Source organism: Mytilus galloprovincialis, chromosome 9 (assembly GCF_965363235.1).
Source record: "Mytilus galloprovincialis chromosome 9, xbMytGall1.hap1.1, whole genome shotgun sequence".
Lineage (NCBI taxonomy): Eukaryota > Metazoa > Mollusca > Bivalvia > Mytilida > Mytilidae > Mytilus > Mytilus galloprovincialis.
The window spans coordinates 59,597,808-59,619,886 of record NC_134846.1 but is presented as its reverse complement, the minus strand read 5'-3'; the positions used below and the strand labels follow the sequence as shown (position 1 = coordinate 59,619,886).

Sequence of the window (22,079 nt, the reverse complement as noted above, 5' to 3'; positions counted from 1 at the left end):
TGGCGGCCATCTTGGTTGGTTGACCAGGTCATGCCACACATTTTTTAAACTAGATACCCCAAAGATGATTGTGGCCAAGTTTGGATTAATTTGACCCAGTAGTTTCAGAGGAGAAGATTTTTGTAAAAGATTACTTTAATTTACGAAAAATGGTTAAAAATTGACTATAAAGGGCAATAACTCCTAAACGGGTCAACTGACCATTTTGGTCATGTTGACTTATTTGTAGATCTTACTTTGCTGAACATTATTGCTGTTTACAGTTTATCTCTATCTATAATAATATTCAAGATAATAACCAAAAACAGCAAAATTTCCTCAAAATTACCAATTCAGGGGCAGCAACCCAACAACCGATTGACCGATTCATCTGAAAATTTCAGGGCAGATAGATCTTGACCTGATAAACATTTTTATCCCCATGTCAGATTTCCTCAAAATGCTTTGGTTTTTGAGTTATAAGCCAAAAACTGCATTTTACCCCTTTGTTCTATTTTTAGCCGTGGCGGCCATCTTGGTTGGTTGACCAGGTCATGCCACACATTTTTTAAACTAGATACCCCAAAGATGATTGTGGCCAAGTTTGGATTAATTTGGCCCAGTAGTTTCAGAGGAGAAGATTTTTGTAAAAGATTACTTTAATTAACGAAAAATGGTTAAAAATTGACTATAAAGGGCAATAACTCCTAAACGGGTCAACTGACCATTTTGGTCATGTTGACTTATTTGTAGATCTTACTTTGCTGAACATTATTGCTGTTTACAGTTTACCTCTATCTATAATAATATTCAAGATAATAACCAAAAACAGCAAAATTTCCTCAAAATTACCAATTCAGGGGCAGCAACCCAACAACCGATTGACCGATTCATCTGAAAATTTCAGGGCAGATAGATCTTGACCTGATAAACATTTTTACCCCATGTCAGATTTGCTCTAAATGCTTTGGTTTTTGAGTTATAAGCCAAAAACTGCATTTTACCCCTATGTTCTATTTTTAGCCGTGGCGGCCATCTTGGTTGGTTGACCGGGTCACGCCACACATTTTTTAAACTAAATACCCTAATGATGATTGTGGCCAAGTTTGGTTTGATTTGGCCCAGTAGTTTCAGAGGAGAAGATTTTTGTAAAAGTTAACGACGACGGACGACGACGACGGACGCCGGACGCAAAGTGATGGGAATAGCTCACTTGGCCCTTCGGGCCAGGTGAGCTAAAAAAGACATAGCCCCCTTGGAGTTCAAATGGTTGCACCCTTATTACTACCCCAAGCAGGCAGAGCTAGACTGTGCATTAACAACTTTTGAGATGGAAGTTAATGCACTGGTTTAAGCTCCTCCCATTCTTTGCTTTTCAAACGTGAAGTTCTCTACGGCGGGATTGGAGAGTGATATAACTAAAAAATCATTCAGTTAACGCACTCTACTAAAAATTACCGAGTTAACTCACCAAAAGGTCAAAGGAAAATTTACCATTCATGTTACAAACTGTAAATCGCCCACACTATTGTACAAACCTACCATACATATGGTTGATAACAGCTGCCTTTTTCTTCTTTTTCTTCGTTAATAGTGTTTCTTTCATTCCTTTTTCCAATTCTTCTATTAAGGTTTTTCTTGTTATATCTGTGGAATGATTTGTATGACCTCTACCACCACCTCTACTATTTAACTCCTGACCTCTACCACCTCTACTATTTGACTCCATAGCTGTCCCTCGATTGTTTAACTCCATAGTTGTCCCTCGACTGTTTAACTCCATAGTTGTCCCTCGACTGTTTGATGCTGATCCTCCCATATATGAACTATACTTATTTGTAGTGTTAAGTGATCTTCTGTTTCTAGATCGAACATCAGTACCAGTATTAGTTTTGTTCAAAGGCTCATATTCATTCCCGGACATCATTGATCTCCGTAATTTCATTTTCTCCATAAACGTCTCTTTATTTTTTAATTTGTGTCCAGATCTAAGCAACATTCCATTTTTCAATACTGAAATCAGAAAGAAACTTATATCAATATATATATTTACATTTTGTCTTTTTATTTCATGACATAAGACTAAGTTTGTCAATACTCATTCTTTCAAGAGCATTAAGGGGGTCTCATTTAAGGGGGTGGGTCTGATCCAGACTCCCCCTTATCTTTTTTGTCAAAACCCATTATCCCACTTATCATTGTTATTAATTTTTATAATACCGTTACAATTGTAATTTACATGTCCCTTCCAACTGCATTTTCCGTTTTCATACAAAACATTTTTTTCCTTCATGTGTCACGTTTACAAATAATCACCCAATCCAGCATCACGCTTACTCCCATATGAGACCCATCCATTTAGAAAATTATAGACAGACAAAGGTAAATCTAAATACCCCACGCCACTACGGCAGGGCAATTTGTTTAGGAAAACACTTACTTGTTCTTGTACTAATAATTTCTTCGTCTGTAAAATAAGATAGTTCCTCCTCTTCTCCTTCCTCTTCTTCGTCTGAACTGTAGTCATCCATCTTCTCATACGCCTCTTTTAACTGCCTCCTTTTCATGTTAGGCATCTGGTAATGCTCGCTGCTGACTTTACGTCTATAGCTAGGGCTACAAAAGAAATTGATCCTCAATATACATACAGCATTAAAGTATAAAGAGTCAACTTATGGCAAAGATAAAATTGGTTCTTTGCTGTTTTCATAAAGATGGTAACGTTCTCAAACCACTTAATATGTGTACTAGCAAAAGTTTATCTAAATAATGAAGTATTTCTTGTATAATTGGCAAAATATTTATGTTTTTCTACAAACATTTAATAAAGTGTAACCACCTGTTGATTACAAATAACTATAATATACAAAGGGTCCTCTGAACCGTAAAAACATACCAGTATATTGCTCATGTAATTTGATCTTTTATTTATAAATGAATCTCTAAAAACTGCACTGAATTTGTTCAGTATTACTTAAGCAGATAAAACTTAAAAATTTCAGATTAATATATGTAATATCATATTTTTTTTTTTATTAAAATACAAAGTTGTCGTCTTGGTCACAAAAATGAGAATGGAAATGGGGAATGTGTCAAAGAGACAAGAACCCGACCATAGAGCAGACAACAGCCAAAGGCCACCAATAGGTCTTCAATGCAGCGAGAAACTCTCGCACCCAGAAATGTCCTTCAGCTGATCGTTAAACAAATATGTATTAAATCATTTTCAACATTCTGCAAAGGAACTGAATTTCCGTTAAGTTATATACTGTAACTCCCTTTCAAAATGATAAAAGTCTGTCTCTTCCCATTATATCAGGGAGTGATACTAGATTAAGTGGTCATTAAGAAGATAAAACAATAAGGTGTTTGATATGTCAGTATTCTAATTTGGTTTACTCCCTCAGGAAATTCTAAAAATGTGTACTTATACACATACAAATGTACATGTTATACAATTGTTTATTATTTAACATCTGGCAGAAAACCAAATGAGAAAGTATACTTTTACGAGTTTAATAGTTTAGTGTTATGTAAATTTTAAACAGATATATGTTATTATCTACAATCTTGCACTTATTGGCCTTTTTTTTTATTAAGTACCAGTAAAATTTATTATGCCCATCTTATTCATTCTTTAAGTACATGATATTTTATGTATCATGGTCCTTCAAAGACATGAAGCTGTTATCTTGGATTATGCAATAGTACCACCTATGTACAGGACTTGTTTGTCTTTTTAATAATTTATGGTTACAGCACTTCTAGCAAATATTAAGATGAACTAGAGATCCATTTACTGTGAGCAAATCTCTAAATCTGATACCTGACCTTGGAATTCCTCCCCCACTTGACTATGATTTGTTTTAGGGACACTCTAATAATAATGTATATCAAAAACAACATAACAGGTGCTAAATGACATTATATGGTTTTGATTTTAAAAAAGATGCAATAATTTTTAATTGGGGAGTTGTTGCAGATACAAAGGTTGAATGAGGAGACAAAACAAAGGGACAAACTGGAGAACAACAAATGATCATTTTTTAATGTGAATTGTTATCCTGACAGGCTGATACCCTCCCCCTCCCCAACTTCCCATGAATAAATTTGTTGACTATTATGCCTTTGGAGTTTTGTTTAAAATAATGTTATACATGTAGGTTAAACTTTATATTTTTCAGGGCATTACATGACCTCAATATACCTGGCATGAAAAGCAAATAAATTCTCATGGAGTATTTAATTTTTAAGCCTCTTACTTGGACCATTGAAATTTAATAACCCATTATAGATAGCTTTGATCTTTTAAAATAATTTGTACTTCAAATATACATAAAAAAATTAAATATATAAATTCATTGAAGTATCTGTGAGGATCAAGCTTATTTGAGTCCAGGTTCATCTCCAGCTTTCCCATTTGGTAATATAATGACATATTAAAAGCCGTAAAAATGAAATAATTCAGATATTTGTACCCTCTAATCTATGGTCATTTGTGTCCACTAATGTCCGTTAAATATGCTAAGTTTTTACCTGTCATATGTGAAAGCTGAAACACAGAGAATCCTAAATGTCCCAAGGTGAAATTACAATATAACATGCTTCAATTATTACCTAGGTATATAGTTACAATACTAAGTACAAATTTAAATTTGTCCTAAATATATACCTGTGTTTGTGAAACTTTGTTGTTTGAAAAGTTATTGCAAGCTGCAGGGGGAGTGAATCCAACATTTTACATCATAATGTAAAATCTCTTAGGAAACAACCTAGTGTTTAAATTTTTATTTTCGTTTTTTAAATCCTTTTTCTATTAAATAAAAAGATTGAGACCAATTAAGCATATAAACGTTAGATAAAATTTGACAAAAGCAACTGTTATTTAAAAATTTTAGAGTTTTAATGGACATTACGACAACATGTTTTAGTTCATGTTCAGAACATTTTTTGGTTTATTCTGTGTGCTGCCAAAACTTTAAGTACAAACATATATAACGGAGACTACTGTAATATTTACATGGACGAGACGACGAGTATGGTACATTATTTCCCATCAATCTTATCTACATGTAGATGATACAAATAAATGTCTAATTATATCAGAAAATGCAAAGTGTTAAAATTTATATTTAAGAACTATCTAGAGGACTATTTTTATCAACTTAATACTCCCTTCAGGAAAACTGCAAATCTGTAAGGTAAAATGACCTCTTTGTCAAAAAGAAGGAGATAGGAGGTATAAAGACTTCAGTTATCAACAAGTATCAATGGGGTTTTATGATCTAAATGTTTAAACAGAGGAATCTGTCAACAATTTAACAAAATTTACCAATCTGTCACACCAATTTCTTAATTGTATAAGAATTAATCTGATTTGCTTGGGACATGCATATCAACAATTCCTTGAACTATTTTTGTAAATACTTGATTGTCCACTTTTTATTTCTATTATATAGACACATTTATAAACATGATAAAGCATTGTCATTCTGTGGACCCTATGTATCTAACCAGAAGGTGAAAGGACAGCAGATTCAGCATATATACTAAGTTCAGTTCCTAGAAAACCTAGAGTAAATACATTTTATATGATATAAATAATTCAACAAGACAAAAAACCTGGCAGATTTCCTTCTGTAGTTGGCAAGCATGTCAATTTATATATATACATGTAACATATTGTACTCATCAATCAAAGATGATGTGCCTTTCATAACAAAGATTTAAGAATACTCATACCATTCTACAGTGTGAACAGAGATTTAAATAACTCATTCATAAAGACTTAAAAACTTGTGTCAATAAAGAATGAATGAGATAATATCATAATTCAAATCATTACAGAGTAACAAAAGGCCCGTTAAACATTCCAGACAGGATCATATAATACACATGTATCGTTACTAATACAAAGGTTAAATTCATAAAAGTTATAGAAAGATCAATCAACAGTTAAAAAAACACATGCTCAACTTTAAATATAATCTCATTCTCGAATAGTAATAGACAGATCGATTAAACATACGTAATCCATAGATCACAAATCAGAATCAATACAATACCTGACTTTACTTCATTGTCCTCATCTGTACTAAAGTAACGCTAACTTTTAAACATAACATTCAAACATGCGTTCATTATACACAGTGATGTAACTTCCTTTTCAACTTTCTATTTTTTATACATCAAAGAGATGATGTGAATGACACATTTGAGGTCAAGGTCACATGCAGAGTAGGTGATAAAAATTGATTTTCTCCCACACCTTTCCATTGAAAAGTAACAATTTTTAATATCGAAATGTGTTGATTTTTAAATTATATGTATCAATATCTTCAATTCTTTGTTTATATCTAAATCATAAGCCATATTAAATCTGGTCAAATTATCACCAGCATGCTGTGAAAAAATCTTGACATTTCAAAAACACTTGATGTGATTGTTCAAATTTATAGCTTTATCTTTTATAAAATCTGTTTTTAAAATTTGAACACATTTAAATCCAAAAACCATTTAAAAATTCTGAAATATTCAAATTTAGCTTTCAGAGCATGAACAGAATAAGTAAACATGTTTTTCTCAGGTGTTCTAATCAATGTACTTGTAAAAGACATTAAAATCAGCTTACCTTCTAGAATATGTATAGTCTGTAGGCTTCATGCTAAAAATAGAAAGTAATTATATAATCATCACATAGCATTGCATACCTGTATATCAGTGAAACTTCTTCTACATCAAACGAAATGAATGTTGATAGTTTGTGAATGCAAATCCAGGTATAAATAACCTATATAGAAATAGTGGCTTTTACTTACGCTTGCATTTCAATTGAACCCTGCAGAGAATGTGTTTACCCGCCCTTTTGGCATCCTATAAACTGTAAACAGCCAATGATTATGTACAAGCATAAAATCAGACAGCATTTCCATATCGCTATGGATGAATTAATTTATCTTTTGACATTATTGCCTAGACTTTCTCATCAGCGTGTAAATGGGTTTATATGGTTGAAATAATAAAGTAAACTGTTATGGATTTTGCATTTCATTGTGTAACATCAATTGAGATGATAGAAAAGTATAGAAAAACTTATGAAATGTCACGGTTATACAAAAGTACTTATGGGACAGTTTTCATATCTTAAATCTTGATTGTTTAATGTTAATCAAATGAATACAGGTAAACGAAATCATCGGAATGAAAAGTCAACATGGATTGTGTTCAATTCTTGTCCAGTGGAGCACTAAAATAATTCACCGTTCAGCTTTGAATCCTGCTTAGCATAAAATGCAAAGCGTATATACTGCCACATGTTATGAGGTATTTACCAAAAATTTAAAGTACATGTATTTTTAAATAAGGAGGGATTGCACATTCTTACCATGTTAACTTATCATTTATGACATTATAAATATTTAAACTAATCAAGTGGATTCAGATGCTGAGTAACACATGTAATATGTAACAAAAAAGTCCATGCTTAGTTTGTACATGTACATGCTCAAATTATCCACGATCAGAAAGTGACAGTCTAGAGGATCCGAATATTGCTAACACTGCACAACTAACATTATTAATTTAGTTCCTGACCAAATATTTAATCTTTTCATATGAAGCACAGTAACAAAAGTTTAAGTTGAACAAACCAACACATGTTGATTGCAATATCCCCCACTTCAGTGAGTAGGGATACATGCATAAGACATGCTTATTAATGACATTTATGGGTATTAAGGGGACATCACACTAAACTTTAGTTTACTAACTTTACTATGCACTACAAAAACTGCAGGATAGTATTTTTTTTTATTTCATTTGACATAATTGCAATAAGTTCCCATTGACATCTCCAGATTCAGGTATATATCATTGTAAAATTAACACAACATAATGGATTCATTATTGTCATGACACCAAAATTACTTTTATCCAAACTTCAAAGAAAACAATGGATAAAATTTGCAAATAACAAAATAATTTTTTTACATACAGTTGTATTATATGCTGGATTTGACATAAACAATTATTTAAATTCAAAATACATTTTTAGTTTTTAATGTGGTGAATATGATTTTGGAGAAAATATGCTGCAAAATAAGTAGTCTTTTAGGATTCATCATTGCAAGATGAAGCATTTTTTACTTCCAATTTTATAAAGCAATAAGATCATGCTGTAAGTTTACTTACAAATCAAAATAATCATATTGTAGAAAATCTGTATCTTTGGAATGTATATTTCTGTTATAACTGTATGGTGGTGTTCTGACTTCTTTACTTGATAAACTGAAATTAAAACAGAATATTGGCATCAGTGAAATCTTAAACAATAAACTTTCTTTGTATGAATTACTGTAAAATTGTAAATGTGGTGCACACAAAACCAAACCAGTTATACAGGTCCATTATTTGCACATTAGGTTTGATTCATGGGGAGCCTCCGTCCTTTTAAACTTGAAATTCTCCATAATCTTATTTTATCTATCACACTTCACAAAATTTCAAGGAAAACAGAAGATTTTAATATAGATTTTTAAGTTTTGGCCAATATATATGTACATGTACCTTTGATAAAAAAAATTCTAGCAACAAAACGTGGATAAACCCTGAACAATGTTGAAAAACTCTTTAAAAAATGGAGTGGAGAAATGCAATAAAGGGCAAATCATTCAACATTTTAATGTAGCCTTGAATCATTAAATCTACAAAATCTTTAAAGTCTAATCAACAGTTTTTAAAAGTTTAAGCACTTTAACATTTTTACTTCAATCTCAAGCTTTTAATTGACATGGGGAAAAAGCATATATATCATGTATATATCTGACTTCTAGCTGCCCACTTTAAAATGCAAATTTGTATCATTTTTAAATAAACACATATAATGACACGAATGAATCAAATAAATCATAGTTTTATAAATAAAAAAGGTCACACATATTAAACATTTCACATTACTTTTCTTTGTCTTAATAAGTCATGGAAAGATCAGTGATCTGTAACAATAAACATATTAATAATAAAATCTTCTTTGAATTATAAAGTTCAATTTAAACTCACTGAATTATAAATAATGTAAATGTGGATTTCACTATGGGTTCAAATAAGATTTTAATAAATAGAAGAATTGTCAGATTGATCTATTCATGATATTGGTTTTTAAACATTTTGTTGTGAAGAATTTTCTGTTTCTTATGATTATGAAGATATCAATACAAATATTATTTTGGTCCATTATGACCATATACAATGTACCTGTAAATGCTACCTATACTGTACATGTACATACATGACATATTAAAAATAAAATTGGTTTCAAACAAAAATACATCTGACAATTCAGTACACATGTCTTCAAAAACGAAATTTGTTAAAATCAAATCCAACCATAAATGCCTTCAAAACATTTTTTTTTAAATTATAGAAAAAAAAAGGAATTAAAGAATTGAGTTTCTTAAGCTTACTAAGGATTTTTGATAGTGAGTCCAGCGACTCATAACTTTTGGCTATGGTGAGTTTAATACATTGTAGTGAGAAGAAGAAATTTATCTTATTGCTATTTATATAGCTGCGAATATGTAGCTCTTAAGGTCCTTTTATATAATTCATCATTTCAGTCTCCATGAAAAAGTGGAGCAATGAATTCAATTGAAAACAAGAATGTGTCCATAGAACACGGACGCCACCCCCTCTCACAACCACATTCTTTCTTCAGTGGAGTCGTGAGTGGACCCTGAAACTGTGGTCAAAACTCTAATTTGGCATTAAAATTAGTAAGATCATATCATAGGAAACATGTGTACTAAGTTTTCAAGTTTATTGGACTAGTCATCAGAAACTATCTTGACCAAAAACTTTAACCTAAACCAGGACAGACAGCTGGTTGGACGAACAAACAGAAGTGACGGACACACAGACAGAAGAACATACATGTAATGCCCCATAAAAAAGTTTTGCCATAATATGATTAAATGATGTTATGTACATGTATGCTCATTTGATAAAACAGTTTATTATCATGATGCAATTAATTAGGACCAACAAGTTTTGAAAGTGATGAGTCAACAACTGACCCTGGATCCATGGATTCTTATGTGCTTGCTCTGTATTACATAAATATCTCTCACCATTTTGGGAAAATTATAATTTGTTAATCCGGAAAATAATCTTTCTAATTATTGTTTTTACAAATTCCAAATTTGCTTTTAATAAAAGTTACAGAGAAACAGTCATTTACAAAGTAATTAAATACTGGTACCAAAATCTGCTTAATCATTAAATATTTGTCTAACCTAATTAATCACAAAAATGTTCAAAGGAATCTTGCATGTTAAAATCAAATTACTGGAGGGATAGCACTGGATGTCCAGTCTTGAATAAATTAATAAATTTTTCTGCATCCATTATATTGTTTTAATTTAAGACAGAACAGTGTGAAAACACTTATGTATTTTTGTGTTCATTCATGCATGGAATATATAACTCAAATAGAACACTATCTCATACAATTTGTATTTTTTTTTAAATGCGGTTTACAAAATTCACCCTTGGCTTTAGCGGTTTTAGCTGTCAAGTAAAGAGCCAGGGCAATTTTGGATGCATTCCAATAACCAAGGGTAGCGTATGTTTACTTACCCATCTTTACTGCTTCTCATTATGTAATAGATCGAAATAAAATATAATTCCCCTGACTCTAATCAATGCTTCATCACCGGTGGGTTTATTTTGACACATGAATGTAAATCAATGAAATTTACATGAAGATATCTTTTGTCCCTTTAAAATGAAGAGGCGACGCCTGCTGATAATGCTTTCTAATTGGTTGCTATATTTAGAAACAAATGTAAACAAATACATGTGCTTGTTCATTCATTACTAAAACATAAATCCTTGATAAAGTTAAATCCTTCCATGACAATAGTAAGCAAATACACAATGTTAATCTGTCATTTTAAATTGTTAGAATGACATGAATATATTTTAGAGAGGTATTGTCTACAAGTTTAGTCATAATTGTAAATAATTATGATTTAAAGTCTGATAAAAAGGCCAAGGCCATTGGTTTGAAGTTTTGAATGTTGCACTGCAAGATACTAATCTATACACAATAAAATACTTTTTAATCAACCATTTCATGAAAGGGGAACTATTTTAGTATTGAAAAGATTGATTATGAAATTCAGAAATATTTAAAAAGAACACTATTAAAAATTTATATAGAATTTTCTGCAAAAATATTTTACACTGTTCTTTTTGATAATTTTTTTTATTAGTATTGAAATAATTACCATAAATTTCATATTGTCAGAAAAGTTGAAAATATTATCAACTGTTAAAATTTTATTAATTTCATATTTATAATACACAATCATAGACTGAATACACTGAATTGATTTTGCAGGAAAGTTTGATTAATAAATAAATTGATTTAATCATCATTTCCAAAACAGTTGAGTCCAAAGAGGCCTCATGTTTGTAACATTCTGTATCAACTGAGCACACAATTTATCATTTTATAACAAAATTAATTGAATGAAAAATATTTTTTTCTAAATATAATTTCCTTTTGCTATTCTGGCTTATCTATTAAAATCAAAATCTCTGCACTCGCTCATTTCTTTACTCTTGGTCGCTGATATTTAATTTTAATTAGATTGCACCGAAGCATGTCTGGAGCAGGCCCCCCTTAGGTCACACTGATTTTACTGCATTTTGAAGAAAAATAAAGTGCTTAATATAAAAAAAAACATCTAAAGGTGCTAAAAAAATGCCAATCATTCACCTTAAATTGAACCTTGTGTATTTTCTACACATAATGTGTTGTAGTCAGACATTCTCCTTTTCAACAATGGCCATTATGTTTTTATTGGGGCCCCCTTTTTCACAATCAACAAACAAAATCATATCCCAGCTTCCCTCGAAATTGTGTTCAATCTGTCAAGCATGTGTTCTGTTTGTGTTTCTGGATGTTAAGCAGAATTTCTATGCTTAACTTTCATCCCCTTTGTTTTAAAGCAAATTTCATGATCTGTGCATTTATTTTGGTATTAAATTAATTTCAATTTAAAATGTTTTAAACAGTTTATTTGTTTTATGAGTTAATGCGGTTTAACAAAAATTTAATTAAATAGAATTTAACTGAATATCATCAGAAAATCTGTTCTTTAATAAGACTTGATAAATAGACAGGGTATGAAAACTATCCACTTATTGGTTCAAGGATTTGTATAGTAAGAAGGCTTCTTACTATACAATCCTGGCTTAAACCATAAAGATGTAATACATTTGATTTCTTTTTGTCTGTATTTGATTTATTTGTACCAAGCAGAGAATCTTTGTATTATTGATAAATAATGTCAGATTTTAGTGATTATGCAAAATCCCTAAAAAATTAGGGATTCTACATAATCCCTGATTTGATTCTGAAAAATTCACTCACATATGAAAATAAGAAGATGTGGTATGATAGTCAACCTTTTTACCAGAGACCAAATTATATAGAGGAATTATGAATACATGAAATTTATATTGTGTTGTTTTCATTGTTTACAGCACTTGGTGGATACACTTGCTGGTGGACAATCAGTCCCAAAGTGTATCATCAGCTCAGTAGTCAGTTCTTTGATTCGGTACTGACATAGCTTTCTAAAATTGTCAATTTTTAAAATATTTAAAAATTATTGAGAAAACTTAAGTTTTAACTCCCTCAGCGAAAGTTGAACGTAAAATTGATTTGGCTATTTTTTAGGTCCATTTTGTTGTTATATCTCTTCAAATGTTTCAGGTTCTTACTCATCCTTGGCTTTCAAATATTTGGCATTGAGCATTCCAGATGAAGGACCTTAGGTAAATCCAGAAAAGCTTTTTGGATGCATGAAGTTTATAACGTGTTGATTGCATTATTTACAGCCCTAGGTCAATACCAGGGTATCATCAGCTCAGTAGTCAGTACTTCCATAATTACATTATTTATAACATACCTTTCTAAAATTGTTCGTTTATATATTTTGAAATTATTTAGAAGCTTAGGTTTCAAATTCATTGAGCAGGCAATGATTTGCCTATTTGTTTTAGGTTCCTTTTAATTGTTTCTGTTTCTAACTCATCCTTAAGTTCAAATATTTTGAGCTTTCCTGATGAGATTCAAATTTTCTTCTTTTTTTTGGGGGTGTTTTTTCATCATTTATTAACCCCTAAGTTTCTCAAGAAACTGGAAAAATAATTATGTGCATGTCTGTCCATAATCATGTTTTCCATTTAAAATATAGATTCATTTGTCATGTGTTATGGCAGCCCTTTACTGTTAGACTCAGACACCGGTCTTTTGTACCATGTACAGCAGTGTGAAGATGAAATGTAATTGCTATATATTAAATATAATTATATCAGTCTCTATGCCAGAATAGCCAAAAAAATGAGGTAGTGCAGATATTTAATTTTAATTGGCTTCAGTGATTCCCCATATAACCAACCAAATTTTCTCCAAAAAACAGGAGAATAGGCCCTTCTTGGATACGCCTAAGAGTGCAAAATAAAGAGCTAAAAATAAAGAATAGACAAAAAAAATACAGTATATAAAAAATTATCTTAATAAGGAATAAAGAAATGAGGGACCCCCATTCAGATCATTTCAGATACTGTCATAAACCAGGTGCTCCGCAGGGCGCAGCTTTAAGCGATTGCAGTGGTCGAACTCTGAACAGTTGGGGCAAATTTGGTCACAATATCCAAGCTTGATACTGTCTGAATTTGGATTGAGATCAAATTTTTGACATAATATAGGTTTTTGTCACAAAATAAATGTGGTCAAGATCTAACAAATCTATTGCACAATACTGTGCAATAGAACATTTCTTCTTGACACTTTTGAAAACAAGTAGTGTAAAGGAGGTAATCAAGTAATCAAACATATATATATAACAGTATTCTTTAAATTTTAATTGCTTTACCTCCCTTATTGTCTAAATTGTCCTTTAACCAGAAAACCCCTTGTTTTCACCCCTTTTTTGTCCCTAATTGCTTAATGATTTGAGCCATAACCCCCCATAACCATCCCTTTGAAGTATGGTATAATTTCAGGGAGATTTATACACTTAATCAAAAGTTATTGACTGAAAACTACAAAAATGCTTATTTGGGCCCCTTTTTTGACCCCTCACTTATTGAAACTCCCTCCCCCCCCCCCCCCCCCCCCCTTGGAGAAAGTAACCCAAAACTCAATATCAGCCTTTCCGTTGTAGTAAGAAACCTTGAAGTATAATTTTAGAAAGATCCATACACTTAAACCCAAGTTATTAAAATTGAGAAAGGAAATGGGGAATGTGTCAAAGCGACAACAACCCGACCATAGAGCAGACAACAGCTGAAGGCCACCAATGGGTCTTCAATGTAGCGAGAATTCCCGCACCCGTAGGTGTCCTTCAGCTGGTCCCTAAAAATATGTATACTAGTACAGTGATAATGGACGTCATACTAAACTCCGAATTATACACAAGAAACTAAAATTAAAAATCATACAAGACTTACAAAGGCCAGAGGCTCCTGACTTGGGACAGGCGCAAAATTGCAGCGGGGGTTAAACATGTTTATGAGATCTCAACCCTCCCCCTATACCTCTAGCCAATGTAGAAAAGTAAACGCATAGCAATACGCACATTAAAATTCAGTCCAAGAGAAGTCTGAGTCCGATGTCAAAAGATGTAACAAAAGAAAATAAATAAAATGACAATAATACATAAATTTAATTAAATAACAACAAACTACTAGCAGTTAACTGGCATGCCAGCTCCAGACATCAATTAAACTGATTGAAAGATTATGTCTTCATCATATGAATATCAGGCACAATCCCTCCCGTTAGGGGTTTAGTATCATACTATCATAAAATATATGAGAAGAACATAACCAGTGTCATGCCAATAACTGTTTTTTTTAAAATAAATGTGTTTAGTTCCGATGCAAAGACCCTATAAGTGAATCAATATTAAAGCCAAAATATGCAATCTTTAATGACCTGACAACAGTATCGTAACTATATCCCTTCTTAATAAGTCTGTTTAAAGGTTTTGTAAGCTTTTGAGGTGAATACTGACATTTTTGTGCTGTAAACTAGAAAAATGCTTCTTTTTGGCCCCTTACAATGTACAGCCTTCACGCTAAGTGGCAGCCCAGGCTTGTAAAATTGCTCTTGGGCCTGTAAAAATCATATCTAGAGGCCAACAGAATCTAACTAAAAAATTTCAAAAATTGAGCTCTGGGCCTGTAGATTTAACAGTTCATCGTAAAGACTGAATGTATTCCTAAATGTTCAGGAATATTAACCCCAAACTGAATCAAAGCCTTCTTTTTGTTATATGGAACCTTGTGGTACAATGTCAGAGAGATCCATACAGTTATACATTAATTATTGTCACGAAACTACAAAAATGCTTCTTTTTGGCCCTAAGTACCTAGACTGTTTGCCCCATAGCCCTTAAAATAAATCTCAACCTTCTGCTTTATGGTATGAACATTGTGGTACAATATCAGAGCAATTGAAATACTAATACACAACTTAGTCCTGAAAGTAGATAAATGCTTGTTTTGGGCCCCTTTGGGCCCCTATTTTCTAAACCGTTGGGACCATAACCCCCAAAATCAATCCCAACCTTTCTTAAGTGGTAACAAACATTGTGTTCAAATTTTATTGATTTCTATTTACTTATACTAAATTTATTATCCGGAAACCATCGGTCTTCGGACGACGCTGGCGACAACGTGATACCAATATACAACCAAAATTTTTTTTAATTTTTGCGGTCTTATAAAAATAAACGAATATAGGAATACATGTATCAGAATATAGTGCTTAATATTTCTGTTTTTTAACATCAATATGTTTTAAAAATAAGATATTATTTAAATTTTATTAATTGTCTCTTCGTTCCAGATATATATATCCCTGACATTTTTTTCTAGTGATGCATAATTCCTGTAAATTTTAGGCATTATACATGTATATACAATGTACTCACTGAAGTTACCAGTGATTACACACATGTACCGATATATAGTCCCTGAAAATTCTTGTTTTTTGTTTATTACTTTGATCATCAAAGTTGGATTAGTTCATTTTAGGAAGAATGATTTTATTTGTCCCATTGGACAAGCTTGATATGGCTTTTACTTGTCCGACATTTTTTCCCTCTGGAAACAACAAAAAAGCATTCATAGTTTCAAAAAGTAAGACAGACCAGTTCAAAAACTCTATTTTTGTGTGCACTGCAGTAGATTGGAACTATGTGATGGAATCCGTAGTGTGTGTCATTACAACCAAGGAGTTTAAATCAGCACCCCTAATCAAGTATGACCAACTTGTGCACATACAAACCCGTCACAGAATAGCTGAAGGGAATCTGTGAAGTACCTATCCATATAAAAAAATACACTATGTTACATTTATGGTCAGATCATATGTTTTAGTATGACATATGAAATCGTATTATGCATGCTTTTACAAAGGAAATTGTGACGTCACAATGCATTCTTTATAGCACGAAAACCCATGAGGTTAGGAGGTATCCAGTGGCGTATCTAGAAATATTTATAAGTGGGGGTCCACTGACTGCCTAAGAGGCTTCAGTGATTCCTTATATAATCAACCAGTTTTTTCCCCTATAAGGGGGGGGCTCTAAATCTGCCTCTGCTATCAGGTCCATTCGAGCCCAATACACTTTCGCTCCCTACACATTCACACCATGCACATTTGCAACCAAGGTCTGTTCACACCCTACATGTTCCCACCCAATTTCAAATCAAACTCCAGTTGAATAATTAGAAAATTATGATTGTTGTTTTAAATTGCTTTGATGTAATTACTGCATGAATTTAGCGTGGTATGAGTAAAACATTGTAGATTTTAAATGAAAAACACAAAACATAATTGTCATAACAGCTTGGTCTCTTTGATCTGAAACAATGAAAACAAAAATTATAGCAATACACTAACCAAAACATGATCAAAATTTATTCAACACACAAAAAAATGTTGTCGGAATCACTTTATTTTAAAACAATAAAAAAAATTATAGCAATAAACCATGATAAACTAACCAAAACATGATTAAGATTTATTCAACCCAAAAAAAATGTTGTCGGAATCTCACATTATTTAGAAACAATGATTTTCTTTTGATTTTTTTTTATAGCAATACAATATCCAAAACGTTATTAAGATTTATTCAACACTAAAAAAAAAGTTGTTTCACTTTATTTTGAGACAATAACCATGATAACAAAAAAAATATTTATAGCAATACACTTGCCATAACTTGATTACAAAGTTATTAAACACAAAACCACTATAAAAAGGGTGCAAACGTGTACGGTGCGAAAGTGAAAGGGGGCGAACGTGAATGGGTGCGAATGTGTTTTTGGGCAAACGCTGAAATGGACCCAGATTCAGGCGAAGATACCTTTAGGGTCCTTGTATCTTATTTTTAGTGTTGGCTTCAGTTTAACGTCAAGCACTCGCACCTGCAAAGAGGAAAGGGATTAATAAGTTGCAAAACTTGTTTCCCAATCCACTATAAATAAATATGTTTTAACAAACTATAACAGTAGCTATAGGCTAGGCAGGTGTCAAGGTATGTTTTTTTATCATGTTTATGGCTAATGTGTTTAAGGTGACTGTCAAGGTATTTTTTAAGGTTTTGGCAAGTGTTGCAGTAAGGTAACATTTATCTTCAGAGACAGTTTCGAAGTGATATACATGGTAGAGGGTGGTAAAGGGGGGTACTGAACACAGAAACACTTGAAAAAAAAATAGCAAAAAAATAGCACGATAAATAAAAATTGGGATAAACAAAGCACGAGAAATAAAATCGTAAATACTAAGAGAAAAAAAAGTTATTACTCAGTCATTCTTGGAGATCATGCAGTCATTATTAATGGACACCAAGACCCTGTGGTCACCTTTTAGAGTCTGGTATTTCAGTGCATCCTATTTGAAAAGGGGGAAAAAAAACATTATTCATGAGGAATAGGCTATTAATGAAGAGAGCTATTAATATCTGGGATGACTTGGGTTTACTTTTTAATCGAATTCAGGACAAGCACGAAAAATTAAGAGTACCGAAACGAAACACAGAAAATAAATAAGAGGAAACATCGAATCAAACACAAGAAAACGATAAATAGAAAAAAAAAATGACAAAACACGAGAACACCTGAATTAAAAAGGTGAAAACGTTGCACGAAAATAACCCTTTACCACCCTCATGGTATAGTCATCATTATACATGATTATAATGACATTTATGCACTGCCCATGTCAGGCATGTGTCAAGACTCAGGTGTCTAAATTTAGATATAAAACGTGTTAATGATAACAGGTGCTTCTTTCATTTGCTTGAAATGAATCTTAAACCTTTATTCGTACGTCAAATCCAATATATATTGAATGTAAAACTCACTTTTTGCAGACGTTCTGTTCTGTTTTCATAAAAACCCGCTTCCGGAAAGAATAAAATCAGATGTAAACACGGAGTAAACACGAACGTATTACGTTTTGTCTTGCCTTACACTTATTTATAAATAAGTTATGAAAAGTGTTTTACCTTTTGCACATTACTTTATCATCAGATCATTTCATATAAAAACACAATTTGATAAAAAATTTAATGCAGATATTTGTCCAAATTGCATGATTTTTGTACATCGAAAACGGGAATGTCTGTAGAAATATATATTGATTAATATCAGAAGTCCATAGTATAAAATGTCTAAACAGGAAAATGTACATCTAATTTTGATATTTGTATACAAAGTATGACTTCTCAGTAGACATGCCGTCAAACAAAATTTCGACTATGACAAGAACTGTACATAGACATTTATGACTCGAAATAAGCATTAAAAAAAACCCTTCAAAATCGAACCTCCAATAAGTTTTTTCAACTTAACTTATCAGAAAAGTTAACGTTGAAAGATAGTCGGTTTGCTCAACTAATAGAGACAAACATGGACAGTGCATTACAAATTATTTTTAATTCTTTAAGCTTACTAAATTCTTCGGGACTCGAACCCGTGACCTCTATGTTACTGCATCAGGCAGCGCTTTTTCTTCTTCAATAAAATTTATCTCGCATACTACGATCAGCAATATTCTACAATCTACTTTTTTTTAGTATATGGATAACATATAAAATATAAGAAGATTTAGTATGGTTGCTACATCTCTCCACAAAAGACCAAAGCACATTGAAATTAACAACTAGAAGTCACCTATAGTCCTTACACTATCAGACTGTCTCATTTACACAACTGGCATTCAGCACATTCTACCATCTTTAACTTAAAATTCACAGAATACAAAAAGATGAAATTGGTTAGATAAAATTAAAAAAAAAACAGCTCGGCAATTATGAATATATAAAGTAGTAAATTACGGAAGCCGATAAGGGCCATTCGAAAAGAAAAAAATTATGTCGTAATTACGACATAGCATGTCGTAATTTCGACATAACATGTCGTTATTACGACATCGCCATGTCGTAATTTCGACATAACATGTCGTTAAAACGACATCGCTATGTCGTAATTTCGACATATCATGTCGTAATAACGACATCACTATGTCGTTAAAACGACATAGCTATGTCGTAATAACGACATCGTTATATATAAAAGAATATGTATTATGATTGCCAAGAGACTAAATGACACAGAAATTAACAACTATAGGTCATCATAATGCCCCCAATAATTAGAAAAGCCCCACATAGTCAGCTATAAAAGAGGGAGGAAAGATACCAGAGGGAGAGCCCCCGAAATGCTGTGTGGCAGACAGTGTTATTAATTAATTATTAGCTCCCTTGGTAAAACTCCAAATTTCATATTTAATGTATTTCATTGTTAAATAATTTACATGAAGCTTAATAAGTACATATATTTTGTTAATTGCATAGACTTTGCTATTTGAATTCATTGGTTAAAGATATTTATTTATATTGTAAAGTTTAATATTTGCATCGTCGCAAAATCTTTGGTTACCTTCTTTGAATAGATTCAGTGAGAAACTTATATATTTTATAGATACCATGTACTTACACCAGCCGACCGTGCAATACTTATACCAAGCCGACCGTGCAAGGGCTGTATATATAGCCAGTCAAGGTCATTAAAAAACTTCCATTTGTTGTACTTATACCGATGGTGTATGTTAGGTCTAACATTCATTACTACCAAGGCAAGTCAAGCTATTCATCTCCCTACAAATAAGTGCAAACTTCAAGGCTTTTTGTCTTAAGGTTGAATTGAAGTATTGATTGCTTTATTTCTACTTTCAAGCGCTGGGTACGATGTTCCTACAACGCCTAGGATTTAAAACACAATCTTCGAAATTTCATCCGCAAAACAAAATAAAAATAAAAATGTTAGAAAACACGAAACAATATTGTAACAAATTCAGTATATGTTTTAAGTTATGTTTTTACAGCTCTTGATCGTAATATCTAGTTTATTTGAGAATTAAAATAAGAAAGCTATGTGGAAAAAACGGATGTCCAACGTTACATTTATGAAAAACTGTTTTAACTCTTATGTATAGTGATCCTATTTCTTATTCTCTGATCTTCTTGATTCTTGGCAGGAACAACGAGTCGACTGTGTTGGTTCTCTGTGCCGTTAAAGCCGTTATTTTTGCCAAATTTCATTTGACTCGGTGGCTGCATATTAAGCTGGAATAAGAAAAATGTCCAACGACGTTTTTCATTAACTCAACGACTGAAAGTGAATTTTATAAGTAGATATAGCAGAAAATGAATAAAAAGAGTAAGACAATAATAATATCTAACAAAAGTACAAATATTTGCCTCATGTGAGTTCAAATATTGCTGATTCAATAAAATCTTCTCTACACAGTCGTTTTTCAAACGGTAGCCATTTTGTCCAAGTTGATATTTCATTTTTCAAAGCAGTTAACGCGTATTTTTTATAATTGATAAAAACAAAAGTTAGATACACGAAGAGTAAAAAATGCCAAGATTCTTTTCTTATTACCTACATATTTGGGTCTTAAAGGAATAAAATGCTTCCACACATTACAAAACGGTAGCCAATTTGTCCAAACGTCTGAAAACGTCTAAAATCCTAATGACGCTAATTTCCGACGTTACATATGCTAAAGTTTCAATTAAATGTTCATGATAATTAAAACAAATCGTGTTATGAAATTTGGAAAAAGAGGTTGATGATTGCTGCCGAAAAAAAAGAATAGTGCATGTTGCTATAGACTCCGCCTGGGGACATAGGTTCGACACAGGTTAAATTTTGCAATTTTTATTAATCGCTTATAGCTTTTAACGATTTATTTAAAAGAATTGGGAAATGGGGAAAACATCCCATTACATGAACTTCGTCCAACTTTTGCAAAGACAAATTGGAGACACCAAGACAGTCCTCTAAATGTAAAATGCGAATTGAAATTTATTTTACGGAAGTACTCCGAAATAGATCATTTAAAGTCGTCACTTCAGTAAGGTGCAATCACCAATATTAAAAGACTTAATACCAGTTCACGGAATGTTTTACTTCACGATTTGTCCTGCTATTCATGTTATAACGGTCGTGATGAAAATAATTCCTGTACTAGCGAAGCCGGAACTTTTCGTCAATATAAACTTGTGCATGAAATGGAGGTAATTGAAAGACGAATCCCAAACAGCAACGAAAACCGTTTCATCGAATTAATAAAAACCCGGGATTATATTTGCCGTTTTCGCGGACGATCCAGGAGTAGATTACTATTATATTTTAGAATGTATATCAGAAGTTAAACGCTATTGATGACTTGGGAAATAATTCTCAAGCCAAGGTTCAAGTAATTGAAGGAGTGTATTTCGACAACTTATGTGGCAGGGAAAATACAATTCTATTCAAATTTAACCAAGGGTAAAAATGTTCGATTTACTTGCAGTGTCAGATATATTTGTATTGGTTGAATTAAGATATAGAAATTTTACAATGACAGATGATATGCACCTTGAAAGTTAAACATCCTATGATAAAACAAAAATATGGAAAACCGTATACATGTACTTCCGTCCCATCTTTCCTTCCTACAT

The 22,079-nt window shown here is 32.0% G+C and overlaps 1 protein-coding gene across 6 annotated transcripts in view; it reads right to left on the bottom strand.

The window, feature by feature from the left end:
* Positions 1 to 18,474, bottom strand: part of LOC143045464 (uncharacterized) — a 39,260-nt gene extending 20,786 nt beyond the window's left edge. Inside the window, exons 1-6 of one of the 6 annotated variants that reach the window (XM_076217988.1) lie at positions 17,430 to 17,476; positions 8,170 to 8,265; positions 6,611 to 6,643; positions 6,045 to 6,073; positions 2,420 to 2,595; positions 1,522 to 1,992 (exon numbers count right to left, since the gene is read on the bottom strand). In XM_076217988.1, the coding sequence (XP_076074103.1) occupies positions 1,522 to 1,992; positions 2,420 to 2,555 (607 nt within the window). In that variant the 5' untranslated portion in view covers positions 2,556 to 2,595; positions 6,045 to 6,073; positions 6,611 to 6,643; positions 8,170 to 8,265; positions 17,430 to 17,476. Of the gene's footprint in view, positions 1 to 1,521; positions 1,993 to 2,419; positions 2,596 to 6,044; positions 6,074 to 6,610; positions 6,644 to 6,797; positions 6,899 to 8,169; positions 8,272 to 10,611; positions 10,770 to 17,429; positions 17,477 to 18,428 lie in introns of those variants that run through there. The other 5 variants (XM_076217982.1, XM_076217986.1, XM_076217983.1 and 2 more) reach the window with 5 other exon arrangements.
* Between the last annotated feature and the right edge of the window lie 3,605 nt (positions 18,475 to 22,079).